The following is an 18,124-nucleotide window of genomic DNA, read 5'->3' on the forward strand; positions in this document are numbered from 1 at the left end:
GTCTTATTTTTTTCTTAATAATATCAGAAGATGGCGCTAAGCAAAGTCAGGACTTTTGGTTTTAACATTAACCCATGTTTTCTGTACGAGGAGCAGAGTTAAACAAAAGAAAATTCCCATTACACTGAAACTAGTGTTAAGCTGTGTTAAACGTTCAGCTCTGCACATTTTAATATTGAAAGCTTGTTGTAGTTCAGTATTCAGAAGCATGATATAGAAACCTGAACCCACAGTACAGTAAAAAACCCCAAATGATATGATAAATCAGGAGCGTCAAACATGAAGCCCGGGTGTTCAAATCAGCCCGGCAAACACTCCAATCTCTCCCACTGGACAGCTTTAGAAAATTTGAAGGATATATTTTGAGTATATTTCAAACTTTTAACTGTATTTTAAGTCAGCTTTTCCGATTAATACAGACTTCACCCACCAGCCATACCACACAAAAGTACAAGTACATTTTCTGGTAATTAATGAAAACTTTATAATCTAAATGTTTAATTACAGGGCAGTCAGAGCGATGAACTTTACACATGTATCATGTATTCGCTCTGTCCCAGCCCACAATGAAAAATGAGTTGGACATGGTAAATGGACTGGTTCTTATATAGCGCTTTTCTACTCTTTCTGAGCACTCAAAGCGCTGTACACAACTTGTACATTCACCCATTCACACCCATTCGCACAAGCACATTTCTCTAAGTGCTTTCTAAGTAACATTCACACGCACATTCATACTCCGATGGATGCATCGGAGAGCAATTTGGGGTTAGTATCTTGCCCAAGGATATTTGGCATGCAGACTGGGGAAGCCAGGGATCGAACCACCAACCTTCCGATCAGTAGATGACCTGCTCTACCACCTGAGCTACAGCCACCCACAATCACTGTCACACATCACACATCACTGTCATAAAACCTTGAAAGAAAATGACTTGGATATTTATAAAGCCCGGGGAGTTCAATGAATACTTCATAAATACTTTTTTAGTTTAGTTTGTCATGTAACATCTTTATATAACATAGTGTTTAGGGGGGAAGATGACACACTTTTATTCAAACGTTCTTTCATGTGTGTTAAAACACATCTAAACTGACAAACCTTGCTGGGAGTAGACTCTGCTGACTTATTCTGCAGTCTGTCGAAGTTTTATTGTTTTTAGTTGTTCTCAAACTGTGGGACTGTGTGACTATGCCCCACTAACTGGGCATAGAGCCACTCGACAACCTCAAAAAATGAGGTAACGGCCAAAGTGTTACCAGTCTATGAACTATATGGGGCTGTTTCAGAATCTAGATTATCTTAATGGGTCACAGGTCACATATGAGTGCAGTAAGTTTAAATGGGGCCATGATTATCAGTGTGCAGCATCCCCGCTTCTTTTAACAACAGTTTTCCTCTTTGCCTCAGATCTTTGGCCCAGTGTTTTTCCATGCCTTCTTCTTTGCATCACAGAGCTATTACCTGCATTTGTGGGTGTCTGAGGAACCAAAGATCTTTTCTCATCATCTACAGTATATGATATCATCAAAACATTCAGAGAACCTGGAGAAATCTCACTTTCTGCTGCCCTCTTGGCCACATCTCTCTTGAAAAAGACATTTTTTAATGTCAGTAAGGATACACTATAGGATATATAAAAGTCACCTGAGCAAAAATGGATTGCAACGTGTACCTTGTGACATCGATGTTCTTTCAAGCTCAAAATGACTTGATATCATTCGTGAGAGATATGTTTGACAGATTATAGCCCAGCAAGCCATGTACAAGAGTTGTGTTGCGCTAAAAATATCTGCCCCTAATTAAACTAAATGATTTTATTGGCCTACAATCTGTGATAGATGCTTACAAAACAAGTGAGTTTTAAAACACAGTTTATTTAACAGTGCGTGCGCAGAAATTACACATGAGAAAACAAACAAAGAAAAACCCACACAGATAAATTGGAAATCCCTTTTTGGCACCCCTAGTACGCATGCTTTACATGACGCTAAAGTTAGGGTTCATGTACTCATGTAACCACATACATGAAGTATCTATAACAATGTGACCACTATTTCACCTTTTTTCTTGACAAATAACTTTGGAAGGTTAAAAAAATATCAGGCTTACATTATTTTATAGCTTACATACCTTATTTTGAAGCCACATAGCAATTTCCGGAAATGTTGCTATTTGCGCACACGCACGCAGGGTCGCTGAAAGTTTGCGCCCTTGCACCGCCTTGTTATTTTAAGCTCGCTAACATTTCATCAATGATTCACTCTGTGGAGTCCTGCCCACGTCCCCTCATGACGTGTGGAAAGCAGATGCGCTGACCTGAGATCAGCCTCAAGCTGCCACTGTGACTGCGCTCTGTTTGGAGTCCTGTCAGTGTGAAGCGCGCAGAACACGGATCACCTCATCCTTCACACAGGTGAGCTGATCATTTCTGACCTATTCTGCGTGATTTATTCCTCGGGTCATTTTCTATATCCGGGGTAATAATAACAGGTGCACAGGTAGTGTGGAGCGTCACTGTGGCGCTCATCATTATTGCACAGGTCTGCTTGTAAAACTTGCTAACAACCTCAGCCTGCTGGATATTTAGACACGTCCATATGTGATCTGTGTGATCGATCAGGGTTACTGATGATACTGCACTGATAGCCCCGTTAGGAAGTCTCTACATGTTGTCTTTAGTCCCAAATCTCACTCAGATCACTGACTTGTAGCTGAGCTTTTCCCTTCTTTAAAGGAAAGTCACAGTTTTCTAAGAAGGCTCTGTAATAGTTTTTTATACTTTTATGATTCAGTTTTCTATCCAGCTTTTAGTTTTGCGAACACGAGTCTTTCTGTGAGTTAGTTGCTGGTTTGCTCTGAGGATTAATCTCTGAACAGAGTTGTAGTTTTGCTGAGTGTAGCTTTAGTGGCAGATTAAGAGGTTATCATAACTGTCAATGTGCGTCATTTTAACCTCCTCTTACGTCCTTACCAAATGTGTCATTATTAAATAATGCAATAAGTTCGCTGTTATCCACACTGCAGTCTATTTATTCTCTTTTTTGGGTTACATTTAAATGAACAATAGAGTGCTTTCTTCATATCAATCTTAATGTGGAAACACACGCTTAAAGTTAAAATTTGGCAAACGGGACACTTTTTAACAGCTAAAACTTTGAGCTCGATGTGGATCAGGCCAATTGGAAAACTTTTGGGTCGAACTCCGGCTCGTCCACTCTGCATGTCGAAGTGTTCGAGTGCGTTAATGTTAGTAAAAGCACCGTGTGAATGTGTGTGATCAAGTTTAAAGACTTGTGGTAAGAAGCTTTTTTTAGTGCTCAAACTGACTAGAAAAGCATTATGTAAGTGAAAGTCTGTGTCTATGAGAGTTCTTCATTAGTTGTAGATTATTTGATGTAGCATAAAATCATTATTTTCTGGGTGTGAAACTGCACGGATTTGGTTACTAACTGGCCTTAAAATATTATTATATACAAACTACAATAAATGCATCTGCACAAATGTATTGTGACATTCAGCACCTCATTTGCCTATAAATAGATAAACAGGCCTAGGGTTCCTAGGAAAAGCATGACCTCAGATCAATGGGACTTTTGTTTTATGTGTGTGTGTTTAGATGGATGTGTGTGTGTGTGTGTGTGTGTGTGTGTGTGTGTGTGTGTGTGTGTGTGTGTGTGTGTGTGTGTGTGTGAGTGAGAGAGATCTTGGTCATCCCGTATGTTTTGACAGATATGAAAAAAGACACAACAATATTTAGCATATAAACATGTTCACCAACACACTACACGCACACACACACACACACACACACATACACACACACAAATGCACACAGGGTCATGTTTCCATCACTTTAGAGGACATCGCACCGACTTTCAATAACTTTCTGAAAACTTGCCATAACCTCTAGTTTACGAAACATAACCCTCGCCCTAATGTTAAGAGTAAAATTCACAGATTTTATTTTTGACGTCTCCTAACGCTGTAAAAATGTGTTCCCTTCATAACATTAGGAATGCAAGCACACACACAGACACACACTACACAAACACGAGGCCCATCACGGTCTTTCTGTTGTTCCAGCATCCTCTTCAGTACAAACCAGAACTACCAGCTCCTCTTGATCCTCAGGCTGTCGTCACATGAGGTGAGTTAACACCTGCGCAGGTTACGGAGGTTAGATGACCACGTTCCTCTGAGTCAGAGCAGATGAGGAGAGTTTTTTTACCCATAAATGTTGAATATGTTTTACCCCTACAAAAGCTGCTGAGCCCACTGAATGTGAATATTTCTCCTCTCCCAGCAGGTCTGTCAAACACTGATGGGAGTGGAGTATAGTAACCATGGCACACTGTAATGTGAGTGTAATTTTATTATGATGCTTTTATTTTACTCTGTTGGGTGAAAGGGAAACGCGCCTGCGGTCCAGTCCTGCTTTGTTTAGCAGATGTCTAATGAGTGAACTGACATCGACATCTGGAGTGCCTTTGGCTTATGCCGCGTTGTATTTGATCAGGTCACACTGAATCAATATATTAGAGATTCAGCATACGATCTCTAGCAGTGCCATTTGTTTGATGTGATCACTTAGGACGAGACAAATCTATGTGTTTGTTGTGTTGCTCTTAACTTTTGATGGGTTTCCCTGTTTAAATGAGGCAAACCTCACGTATGTTTTTTCCTCTGGTTCCGGATTTTTAATTTCCAGAGTAGATTTTCACAAAATCCTAATCCACATAATTTAAATCTGAATAGATCAGACTTGAATAGACTGCTATTTAAAAGAGCGCAAGACCCAAGTGTCAATCTTCCTCTTTACTATAACTTTCGGCTGCTCCCTTTACCGCAGTCTCACCCCATCCCTAGCATTCTCCCCTATCTCACCAACCCTCTGCATGTCCTTCCTCAATGCACGCATGAGCCTCCTCTGTGGTCTTCCTCTTTTCCTCCTGCTCATCAGCTCCACTTAATCCTTAATCTGATATACCCACTATCCCTCCTATGCACATGTCCAGAGTCAGCCTTGCCTCTCTAGCTTTGTTTTCACACCACTGAATCTGAGCTTTCCTTTGATCTGCTCATTGTTAATTCTGTCCAGGGGTCCACAAGCCACAGTACTCCCAGTGCTGGTCCCAAGCCTGGGTAACTGGGGAGGGTTGCATCAGGAAGGGCATGAAATCCTGACCAAATCAAACATATGGCTTACAGAGAATGATATTTTCTCTTCTTTACTAAATGGTGGTGCATAATGTTGAACATATCTTGATCCTTTTACAGTTTTCTGGTATTTCAGTGTTCATATACAAAGTCATCAAAAAGTGTCTGGGCTTAAGATCAGCTCCGTTACGAGTCTGATCATAATGCTTTGGATGTAGTTCTGTCTGATCATTTTTGTGTCTTCTTTGATGGTCACCCCAGTCCGCCAAGCCACATTCAAAACTATTAGAAAGAGGAATTTCAATGAAAACACTAGTACTTTATTTATGCAAACCATTGGTATGATGTAATAGTGCAATAGCAGAGTCTGTGGATGACCAGCTCAAGCAGTAACTCTAACATTCTCAGGGTTCTTGACAACATTGCACCTGTCAAGGTTAACAGTGTTTTCGGTAAACAGAAAGCACTGTGAAAAAATGTTATAATGGTAGCTGATCAAAAGAGAAACTACAAGAAAACTGAGCAGAAGCAGTCTTCAGACTGACGATGACATTTTTAATCAGTGTCTGTATCTACATCTTTGAGTTAATACTTTACTACTTTACTAACATTATTAATGAAAACACCTCAAATACTCAGACTCTGTTTGCTGCTGTAGACAAACTAGCAAGCCCTCCAGCACTGCCACTTCAAGAGTTTGCCTCAACCAAAAAGTGCAATAAGTTTTTTCAAGAACAAAATTCATATCAGAGAAAATGTGTATTATACTCAATAATTAGCAGTAATTTAACAAACTCTGGCAGCACAGTGGTTAGTACTGTTGCCTCACTGCAAGAAGGACTATGGGTTTGAATCCAGCATCTCTGTGTGGAGTGTTGCACGTTCTCCTTGTGTCTGTGTGGGTTCTCTTCAATTACTCCAGCTTCCTCCCACAGTCCAAAGACATGCAGTGAGTGGGGGTTAGGTTAAGTGCCGAAAAATCTACCCGTAGGTGTGAATATGAGTGTGAGTGGTCGTCTATCTCTCTGTGTTAGCCCTGCGACAGACTAGCAACCTGTCGAAGGTGTACCCATCCTCTCAACCTGAGTTGGATAAGCGGAAGAATTCAGATGGATTACAAAACTTTTTTGTAATAACTGCTCTCTAGATACATCCCACAAGTTTCCTTAAAATACGTTTGAGCAGCTTTGCTCCTGAGCTCCTGAAAATTGTAAATTGCCCACACCTATTTTCAGCTCCCTGAACTGGCTTCCAGTAACATATAGAACTGAATTACAAGTATTACTGGTTGTTTATAAATCATTAAAAGGCTTGGGGCCCTAAATGCATATCTGAGATGTTTAATGGATACAAACCCAGTAGATCCGGTCAGCTAGTGCAGTGCACAGATCTTAAACTAAGCAGGATGAGCATTAAGCACCATAGCAGCTAAATGCACAGCTGTATGGTGCTTAATGCCACAACCAGCTAGCCCTGGAGCTCAGATCATTTTTTTTAATTTTTTAAAGATGCTAAAAACAGCTTTATTCATGATTGCTCTTAACCAGCAGGTAGCTGTGCCAACATTGTGTTTGCTGTTTTTATTTTTACTATTACTACTTGGATCATTTCTGCCTTTTCTTCTCTTCGTTTCATCTTTTTGGTTTTAATTTGATCTTCTAAAGTTCTTTGAATGGCTCTGGTGTTTCAGAGATGCTAGACATGACCTTACCTTGTCAAGGTTTTACTGCGAACTCCTTAGTTTCTGTATTTTTCATTCGATAATCGAATACATCGTGACATGTATCCTTTTCCTGCTGCTGAAGCCTATTTATAAATCAATTGAATCAATCTTTTTTTTTTTTTCAGCTGCGGACACCACCTTCCTCTCCTCAAGATGATGTTAACCTGGGACCTTCAGCAAACCCAAAGTCAGTAACTCACTAACCAGCATGTAGCTCCGCCTCCCCATTAACTTTCTTAATGTCAGATCGAAGCACCTCAAACAGAAACTTTAATTATCTACAGTCTGTATTTTATTAAGGAGGTGTTGCTGTATGAGGAGAAACTCTTACCAGCATTATGTCCACGATTTATATCCTGTTAGAAATAAAGTATCTCAGAAGTTATTATGTAATTTTAATACATTACCTTCTTGTTTCAGTGCCAGGCCCACTGACTTTGACTTCTTGGCTGTCATTGGCAAAGGGACCTTTGGAAAGGTAACACTGAAACAATTACTTATTTATAGATCCATCTTTCTGCTGTTTAATACATCTCCTGGCTTTTCCTCTCGGTCATTTCCTTGTTCTTCCTCCTTCAGTTCACTTGTTCCACAGCAGCAGCTCCTTGAGTAAATTTTTTCCTTTTTCATTAATAAACAACAAATCCAGTTGAAGGTATTAATGGTATTAATGCAAATTGATAAGGGTTTTACTGTGCTGACCTTGTGAGACAAGTGAGAGGGCGTTAGAAAGAAGGAGAGAGAGTACATAGCGTGCGGTTGCTGACATTGCAGCGGGGGTCAGTGAGTCTACCTGCTGACTACTGTCTAATCGAAATGTGCCCCTTTCTTCATGAATCATTAACTGTACAATCCACTGAGGCCTCTTTCGGTCTCCTGAGCGTCGTCCAGTGGAACATAATAAATATGGACATTCAACTCCTAAAGATCTTAAAAAATAGGCGTTTTTGTGGCTTCGTGTCCACCTCAAGCCTTTTTGCTCTTTGTGTCAACAAACTTATCAGATTTCTCGGTATTATCTGGTTCCACAGACGACATATCTGTGCTGCGTGCGCTACTTTCATGTAATATCCTGAAAGTAGAATGCTGAGATGGTGGTGCAGACTGTTTGCTAAACAAGGCACTAACAAGTGAACCTCCATACAGGTCCTGCTTGCCAAGCATAAAGCCGACAGCAAATTCTACGCTGTCAAAGTCCTGCAGAAGAAAGTCATCCTGAAGAAAAAAGAGGTGGGCTCTGCTGTCACTGTGTTAATGTGTTTTAAAGGTCCAGTAATCCGCGTTTAGTTGAAATGTTTAGTTTGGAATTGTGTCAGGATGAGGAGATGACAATGGAAAATAACTGTCCAAGGGTTCCCTCGGTGATAGTGAGGATCTTTGATAGTTGTTAGAGTTTTTACCTAGCAACAGGGTCTCAGACTTATCTAATCTACAGCTCTGTACAAAGGACAGATTTTATTGCCTCCAGAAAAAAAAAGCCAGGCCAGGTGTTTGTTAGACAGCATAATTGCTGATTAGACAAACTGATTGTTATTACTGACCATGCTCACTGGCAACCTTCTTCCTCAGTCATCCCTTTTTGTCATAAAGTGACATTAAATGAAATAAAATAAATTAATAAAATAAGCTTTTCATAGTGTGAAAGACAACTTGCACATCACTGTTTTAATGACTTTAAAAAGGGGTTCAAATAATGTTTAACGAGTAATTAAAAAACAAAAGTACACATATTTCAACTGATTTCAGTTAGCAGCATGAAAAGAAGTCATTGATGTGCTTCTTTTGGTCCAGAAGCATGTGAGCGCAGTAACTCCAGGGCAAAAATCACATTATTCATGCTTTTTTTATAGTATCTACATCATCACATTGGATTTTAATTTGGACTATCAAAATGTGATTAAAGTGCAAACTCTCGGGTTTTCAAAACCTTTACATTAACTGTTTATGAATTACAGCCATTTTTTTATAAATTACACAGGATGTGTGTTAAACATGTTTCCTTTATTTTCCTTTTTGTATTGTATTATTTATGCATCATCACTGCAAATATATTCTGTGAATTATAAACAATATTTATTTATGTTCGTATGTGCATTTCAAATTATATAGTGAAATAAAATGATTTAAGGCCTTTTTGTCAAAAAACATGAAGCAGAAAAGCAAAACAACTAAACAAAAAAACTGAAAAAAGCAAAAAACGGAACTTCCCAGAACTTATTTTTTTCTCCTTTTCCCTCTTTAGCAAAAGAACATCATGGCAGAGAGAAACGTGCTGCTGAAGAGCCTCAAACACCCATTTCTGGTTCGGCTTCACTACTCGTTTCAGACTGTAGAGAAGCTCTACTTTGTCCTGGACTATGTAAATGGCGGAGAGGTACATGCGCTAACATAAATCGTTTCCACTTACATAGTTCATTAGACTTTGTCAGAAAGTGGCTTGGAGCGTGGTGAATATCAGAGTTTTCAGAGATTTCTTTTTAAAAAAGTACCTGGATCTTTTTTTTTAAATAAAAATGTTTTGAGTTGTCTCTTAAATGAGCTGAATTTAACATTAAAGATTGTAGACTGTAGCTTTATGATTTGTTGGACTGTCTCAATTAAAGGTGCTAAGTTAAAAAGCGATGACATTAGATGCTCTCTGTAATAAATAAGGTCACTGTCAACAAGACCGATGCCTTGCAGCCCGTATAGCGGTCGGATTCCAAAATCTGTTCAGTACACTTATGACACAAACTGTTTCCACTTGTACAGGATATATTAGTAACTTCCTGGGTGACAGGAAGCAATTAGATTTATTTGTTTACTGTAACAAGCATCATCAGTGTACGAAGTACTGCTGTCATCACAAACAATCTACCTCTAGCTTATTTTTGTTCTCTTTTGTGTAACTGCTACAAACTCGCTTTTTTCTTGCTAAAACAGTAAAAATTAGACAAAGTGCAGTACAACAGATGATTTCCACAAGCTTTCCATTCTTGCTAGTTTTATAGTGTTATCATAGTCAGCCTTCGGGTACAAGAGTGAACCTTCCCGTCGCTGAAACAAAAGCCCACAGATTAGAAAATGTCTTATCTAAAATCTTAACATATTTCCGTCTACTGATCAGATGGTTTTTATTTTACCTATTGTGCAAATTTGTCCACATTTGTAATGATGAAGCCTAAACTGAAGCTGGTATGAGACATAGTTGATGTCATATTGTTGTATTCCTCTTGTTTGCTGTTGCAGCACTCAAAAAGCAAAGCAAGTCAAAACCTTATTTATACCGAGCTTTTTCCTGAGACTTTGGTATGAAGTGTCTCATCTCTCAATACATTGAAAATTTTTAATATAATTTTATTTTCTTCTTTCCACCCATCTTTCTCTTTGTGTAGTTGTTCTTCCACTTGCAGAGAGAGCGGTGTTTCTCAGAACCCAGAGCGAGATTCTACACGGCTGAGGTAGCAAGCGCCATCGGCTACCTTCACTCTCTCAACATTGTTTACAGGTTAAAGAGACGCTCGAACGTTTATTGAAACCAATCATTTATCAAAAATTGAATATACAAAGTAATAATATATTTTTGCACTGACGGTCTGATTTGTTCTTGTTCACTGTAGAGATCTGAAGCCAGAAAATATACTTTTAGACTGTCAGGTGAGTCAGGATCAGCCCATTTGCTTTAACACTTTAAAGGGGAAAAAGGCTTTATTTGTGTTTGTCACTCACTGTTTTGTGTGCGCAGGGCCATGTGGTGCTGACAGATTTTGGGCTGTGCAAGGAGGGTGTGGAGCCGGAGGCAACCACCTCGACTTTCTGTGGCACTCCAGAAGTGAGTAAAAAACTTTTTCAGTAAATGTTTACGAAGCATATTTTAAATTTACATTCACTGGCCACTTTATTAGTTACACATTGCTATTGTTGGGCTAGACACCTTTTTCTGCCCTCAGAACTGGCTTAAATCTCCATGGCATGGATTCAACATGGTGCTGGAAACATTACTTACATTGCTTGGTCTTTTTTTATATTTTATATTTTGGCCTTTTTCAGGTTTATTTGATAGACACAGTGAAGAAAAGACAGGAAAGCAGAGGCACAGAAAGGGGGGGGGGGGGGGGGGGGGATGCGGGAAAGGGCCGCGGGTCGGACAAGGGCCAGTCGCTCTCAGCCGCATGGCTGTGATGTGGTCGCCTGCTCAACACACTGAGCTAAACCTGCACCCTGACTTTGGTCTTTATTGACATGACCTGATCACATAGCTGCTGCTGATCTGTCAGCTGCACATCCATGATCCCTGAATCTTCTTGTTCCACCACATCCCAAAAGCGCTCTACTGGTCTGAGATCTGGTGTCTGTGGAGGCCATTTGAGTAGAGTGAACTCATTGTCATGTTCAAGAAACCAGTTTGAGATTATTTGAACTCTGACACATGCCTCACTATTTTGTTGGAAGCAGCCATCAGAAGATGACTACACACGTGGTCATAAAAGGATGGACATGGTGGACAGCAATCCTCAGGCAGGCTGTGCTATTTAAACAATGCTCAGTTGCTACTAAGGTGTGCAAGGTGTGCCAGTAAAATATCCCCCACATAATTATACCACCAACAGCCTGAACCACTGATACAAGGCAGGATGGATTCATGTCTTCATGTTGTTTACAATCCAATCCAAAGAAATGAAGAGACGTTTTTCTGTGTGGGCTCAGTTTTACTAACAGGAGCAGGACCTGGTGGGTGTGGTCTGCTGCTACTGTAACCCATCAGCTTGAATGTGTTGCGTGTTCAAAGATGCTCTTTTGTGTAATTTGCTCGTAACAAGCGGTTATTGGACTCACCGTAGCCTTCCTCTGACCTCCAGCATCAACACAGCATTTTCACCCAGAGAGCTGCAGCTCATTGGATGTTTTGCATGAAAATCCCAGCAGATCAGCAGTTTCTGAAAGATCACCCTGTCTGGCACCAATAACCATGTCAAGCCATTTAAATCACCTTTCTTCCCCATTCTGGTGCTCAGTTTGAATGTGAGCAGGTCATGTGGACCATATCTACATGCCTAAAGGCAAAGAGTTACTGGTGGGCTGATAAGATCTTTGCATTAGCGAACAGTTGAACAGGTGGACCAGATAAAGAAGATTGCATTATATAAACACAAGCATGCAGACTATGGGTGAACAATAGTTTGTAGAAAGCAAATGTTCCCCGATAACCCAAAGTTTCCATCGTTTCATTTTTTGTTCTCTATCATGTGTCTAAAGTATTTGGCGCCAGAGATTCTTCGTAAGGAACCGTATGACAGGACAGTGGACTGGTGGTGTCTGGGAGCCGTGCTGTATGAGATGCTCTTCAGCCTGGTATGTGTATTTGTTTAGGGTTTATGGATTATGAGTTTTGGCAGTACTGTACCGTTGTTAATTTTTTACCACGAAGTAGTCTTACGCAAAAGTAAGACACATTATTTTGGTGGTACTCACAGAAAAACTAGAGCGTAGGTAAAAGCCTATATGTGGATCCAAATTTGACCTCAGTTTTTATTAGACCTTGTCGTAAATGGTCAAAGAAAGGTTTTGGACAAGGTGTGTTTTGTTAAACATCTTAAAGACACAGACTGATTGAATTTTGAGTTACATTTTATGAGGAATTCTTTTCCCTTTGTCATTTACTGGGCACGCAGGCACGATGACTTCCTGGTAGAAACTAACTTTTTTTTTTTCCGTTTCCCTTAAAAAGAAACCGAGGATAACTTGATATGTTACATATGAATGATATTTATTGCATCCCTTCTGTTCAGCCTCCTTTCTACAGCCGTGATATTGGTGAAATGTACGATGGGATCCTTCACAAGCCGCTGATGCTGCCTCCGGGAAAGTCTGAGGCCGCCTGCTCTCTGCTGATGGGTCTTCTCCAGAAAGACCAGCACAGACGCCTGGGAGCCATCGCAGACTTTGTAAGTCTTTCGGTCTTTGCTCCATATTAAACCAGATGCTTTCCCAGACAGGATATAAGCCTAGTCTTAGAATATGGATAACTGCAATAAATGTTGGCGCAAATAAAAGCTGGGTGTAGTCTTTATTTAAGAGTTTTGGATTTCTTTTAAAGAGAGCTCCACACCCAAGCCCTCTGATAACATTTACCTTGCATGTAGCAGCTATTGGCGTTGTTCTACATGATTCACTATATGTGTGATTTTGTTTTTATGAAAGGCATGAAAGAGTTAAGTATGTGAAGTTTTTTCTTTCTTTTATTTATAGTTAGAAATAAAGAACCACACCTTTTTCACTCCGATCAACTGGGATGACCTTTACCACAAGAGAATCACCCCTCCTTACAACCCTAATGTGGTGAGTTGCTGCTACGCCTGCTCGTGTCTTTTCTGTGTGCCTGCCTCGTCATATGTGACTTTATTAACCACTTATCTCCACCTTAGCTGGTGTTCTGTTTTCTTTCCACCACAAATGTTTCAGAGCGATCAGCCAGTAAAACCCTCTCAGATCTGTCCCTGAATCTCTTTATCCCATCTTATCTAGCTAAAGATTAATGCAAGGAAATCCCTTTGACCTTTTGAACTCTTAGTCATTATGTAGTTGAAACTCTTTTACTTGTTGCAAAGACTGGTGTGGCTTTGCTTCTCAATCACTTTACATATGAAATAGAAATGTGTTATACTTTATATCTTTAATGAAAATAAGGATCATTTATTGTGCTTCTAGGCTTTTTCAGTATATTGATGTCAACGAGTAAGCTGATCTGAATTTACTCACATGCATCATTTAATCTTTTACTATTTAAACTTGGTTTTAACACCAGCTTTAAGAAGTTTCTCTAGATCAGTGTTCACTAGTTAGACTTAAGTTAGACAAATGGGCATGTGCATCGCGGTATATTAGTTTTACATTTAGGACACCTTGTCATGCGTTGTATATAATGCATATAATAGCAGTGTTGGGAAGCATTCATGTAACAAAGTGTTTTGCAGGTTACCTCTGTGGTGGCCATCTTGTTTTCCCAGTAAAGAGGAGGCCTGCCTCAATTACAGCTCTTTTATAGGCCAGTCTGTATTAAGAAGGCGTGTCTTTAGAGTATTTAAAGGAAGCAGGAAATGGATTGGGAGTCACTTTGAGAAGTTGCTGTCTGTATGCGCATGATGTTGGCAAGAGACAATAAAACAATTACTTTAATTAAGATAGAGTGAAGTCTGATGTTTCCCTCACCGCCCCTCACTGCGTAACAAGCAGTCATCCTTATTTACACATAAAATTGTTTCATCTTTCAGAGGGGCCCAGCTGACACTCAACATATTGATCCTGAGTTCACCAGAGAAATGGTTCCTAACTCAGTGAGTCAGACCCCAGACTTCAATCCCAGCACCAGCTCCAGCAACGCCTTTACTGGGTTCTCCTTTGTCGGCACCGAGGACAGCTTTCTGTGACATCCGGACAGATGAATCGCAGCTAACTGTTTAAATGATTTTTTAGCGCAGAAATCTTGTTCATTATTTTTAAAAGTTTTCTCACAAAGATAAGTGTTCATCATGTAACACAGCAGGAATCCCACATGACATCGGTCATGTTTGACCGCTGCAGTGAAGCGAGTATGTAGCAGAAAGGGCAAGTCTGCAATGCAGACACTGTTCGAAATAAGTTCAAGTTTGAAATATGTAAAACGTCTTGCCTGGGGGGGGGGGGGTCCCGTGTTTAGGATATACACGAACAAGTTATGCAGTTGGAGTGTCCTTAAAATGTAACAAGAAGAGCCTTTATTTCATTTATTTGTAGAGAAATGAAGAACACATGAGCCCGGATAAACACAAAACTTATTTTTCTTTGTATTTTTTTTTAAAGGCTTTAGCATATTGTACCTGCACAAAACACCATCTTTGTGTGTCTATATCAAGACTTAGCATTGTTGCTCACTGATCCTGTTTTTATAGAAAGTAGATCCTGATGAACATGTTTTTTAATATAGTAATGGATAATAATCATGGAGTCCAACACTGAGTTAAAACAGGGAATAATAAAAAGAAAGAAAGAAAAAAGACTACAAGAAGAAATTCATATATTTTTAAAAAAAACATTTCTTACTCTTAACAGGCTAGGTAGTAACAATTCTAGTGCAGTGTTTTTCTTTTTAACATCAGTTATCAGTGCACACTTGGCATGTTTTCTTCATTTGTTTTTATCTTTTTGTCACACGGTGCTACTGATGATTCTATGCAGCATGTTTCTCCTTAAAGACCAAAAAAAGGATTAAAAAAAAATCTTTGACCAAAGAAGGAGAAAAAAATGTTGAAAAGTAATACCAGCCGTGCTACTCGCAGTGATAAAACAGTGAAGGTGGCATAGCTGGGTGCGAAACACTGGCTACTAGTTATTGCAGCGGTGATCATAGCTGCAAATGTACTAAACGTCCACACTGATGCAGTACCTTTGACTAACTTCAGTCAGTCAGTCAGCTATGGCTCTGTGTGCACGATATAGTCATTTATTATGAGGATTATACAGTAGTCATGATCAAAGTATTCATTTGTTCTTTTGTCTGTAGATATAAGTTTAGCTTCACTTGTTTATATAACAGGTTAAAAAAGTTGCCATGTCTTTGTGGAAATACGGTATAGAGTGCTGTAAATATACAGTAGCAGCTTTGCAGCAGGATTATTACAGTACTACTGTGATTATATCAGTGTAAACTGTGAAGTGCCTCTCTGACTTGGCTGTGAAGTTGGTGATGGCAGTTGTAGGTGATACAGTTAAAAATGTACAGTCAATAACATGTCCTTGCATTCTGTTTTTATAATTCTATTCATATACGCCTGAAGTCTTGTTTGTGTATGTATTCTGGTTTCTGAACATAGCACGCTGATATTTACCTCCTTAGAAACTTGTTAATCTTGTTCAATATTTCATCTTAACAAATGGTGTATCACATGCTTTACTGTGAAACCAAATACACTCATGTACCCGCATGATTTCTGGAGTGACAGCTGTCATTTTTTCCTCTGAATCTACAAATGGTCTATTGCTCTTAGGGGTCAAATTCTGGTCAGACCTTTAAAGTTGTAAAGCTGTGTGCCGAGCTGCCGCTCACCATCAGATCTTGTAAACACAGGAACTGCTGGGTCACGCTGCCAGCAGCGGCACCATACATGACTGAAACCAACATTAGCAAAAATCCACCTATGCGTGTTAATAACTCAAATGTTTGCCAAAATATTTACATGTTCTTTTGCTTGCATCGTTTAACGTGACCGAACTATGTTTTTGATCATTCACTTCAGTCGTCGACCAGCATGTAAAAATGTCAAGCTCTTCCTGGTGGTGACCTGTGACAGGGTTTATCTACTACAGATTGAATCAGAGGTTAACGTGGGATTGAAGACGTTAAAAAAGGTCAAAAGTAGAACAGACCTGTATAACAAATAAGGGATTCAGTGGACCAGAGTCTGTGATGCAATCAATCAGCAGTCATGGTCATCCCCCTTTAAAGCAACAGTTTCCTTACTGTAAGACAGTGATAGCTTCTTGTACTGAATTTATGTTTTGGTGCAACAACAAAGCGTATTCATTCATAAAGAGATCCTAATGGCAACCTCTAAATCCAGAAGCAGAAAACACACTCAGCAGGTAGTACCGCAGTTTTATACAGAAGACATTATTTTTTTAATAAACAGCTTGTACATGATTTGGAATTTTGCTATTTTTGAAGTCAGAATATAATAATTTCTGATTATCTTTCCATCCATTCGCTTCCGCTTATCCTTTTCAGGGTCGCGGGGGGCGCTGGAGCTTATCCCAGCTGTCATAGGGCGAGAGGCGGGGTACACCCTGGACAGGTTGCCAGTCTGTCGCAGGGCCAACACACAGGGACAGACAACCATTCACACTCACATTCACTCCTAGTGGCAATTTGGATTAATCAATCAACCTATCCCCACAAGCTGCATGTCTTTGGACGGTGGGAGGAAGCTGGAGTACCTGGAGAAGCTGGAGAGAACCCACGCAAACACGTGGAGAACATGCAAACTCCACACAGAAAGACCCCGATCTGATGGTGGAATTGAACTCAGGACCTTCTTGCTGTGCGGCAACAGTGCTAACCACCGTCCCAATTATCTTTCCATGCAATTAAATTTAAAAGCCCACATCTCTTACGTTTGGGATAGGTAAATACAATATTACTTCTACTTAGACATGAATAAAGACAAAGCACAGGTGAAAGTCATACAGACTGGAAGTTATTGTGCAACGCGTTTGAAATGACATGCGCCACCACACAATTGCTTCAAAGTCCTTTTGGCACCACATTTTATTTTATTACATAAACATAACTCTGCTCAACTCGTCATCGATCCAACGATTCTCATTGGTTAATCGTTTTTGCCTGCTTTCTTTTTCAGTTGTGAGAGAGCAGTTATGACAGTGGAAAAACAAACAAACAAACTTGCAGTTGTTGAATTGAGGAGATGCAGATAGATTGGAGACATTTCTCACTTTGCAAAGCAGGAGAAGAAGATGGCTTTTACAGGCCTCTAGCTTCTACCTAAGGGGACATGTCAAAATGTTTTCTTTGGGAAAAGACAAAAAAATCAGGAAACAAAATTAAATATAGAATAGGATTGTCTCCAGTTCCATCCCTGGGCTTCATAGGTAAAGTAAAGACTGTGCTGTGCTTTTCTATTTCTGGTTATTGCTACTGAGCCACAACGGCACTCAGCTTCCACATGTATTCAAAGTGGGAATGTCCATAACTGTAAAGAGGGAAATGCCATAGTATTGTAATTTCAGTGTAAGCGATGACATGTTGGAAAACTGGTTATGTAATAGATATGTAATATACAACATACTGTTATCCAGATAATCCAGATATTACACTTTTATAGCAAGTTAACAAAGTGCTTTCCAAGAAAAACTAAAAACACAGTTAGAAGCTGCACAATAAACAATTGGTATCAACAAAGAAATGTAACATAATAAAACAATAACTGCATTTATCAAACTGATATAACAGTGAATAATTAAAAGAATAAAAGAAGTCTTTCATTGATTCTGGACAGTCATTTATTCTCCAAAAGATTTCATATACAACAAGCTTTAACTGACAGCCTTGGGTGAGTCATCTGTATATGATATGAGGCTTTGTCTCTTTTTCATCACCGATCGTATCTTCTCAGATTTCATCACTTTATGCTTCTTATTATATCACCACAAACTTATCTAAGTGAAGCGCTGCAAGCTGTGGTCACATTAACCACCAGAGACTCATTATT

General features: G+C 39.5%; 1 protein-coding gene across 1 annotated transcript; it reads left to right on the forward strand.

Moving 5' to 3' along the window:
• Positions 1-2,302: 2,302 nt before the first annotated feature.
• Positions 2,303-15,826, forward strand: sgk2a (serum/glucocorticoid regulated kinase 2a). The gene is made up of 14 exons (XM_006785414.3): positions 2,303-2,417; positions 4,088-4,151; positions 4,308-4,362; positions 7,010-7,071; positions 7,305-7,362; positions 8,031-8,114; positions 9,127-9,258; positions 10,259-10,371; positions 10,484-10,520; positions 10,609-10,695; positions 12,120-12,215; positions 12,653-12,808; positions 13,113-13,202; positions 14,135-15,826. Exons 3-14 carry the CDS (start codon positions 4,348-4,350, stop codon positions 14,288-14,290), a joined length of 1,086 nt encoding a protein of 361 aa, XP_006785477.2. The 5' UTR covers positions 2,303-2,417; positions 4,088-4,151; positions 4,308-4,347; the 3' UTR covers positions 14,291-15,826.
• The last annotated feature ends 2,298 nt before the right edge of the window (positions 15,827-18,124 follow it).

Source organism: Neolamprologus brichardi, chromosome 20 (assembly GCF_056152115.1).
Source record: "Neolamprologus brichardi isolate AB-2024 chromosome 20, ASM5615211v1, whole genome shotgun sequence".
Taxonomy (NCBI): Eukaryota; Metazoa; Chordata; class Actinopteri; order Cichliformes; family Cichlidae; genus Neolamprologus; species Neolamprologus brichardi.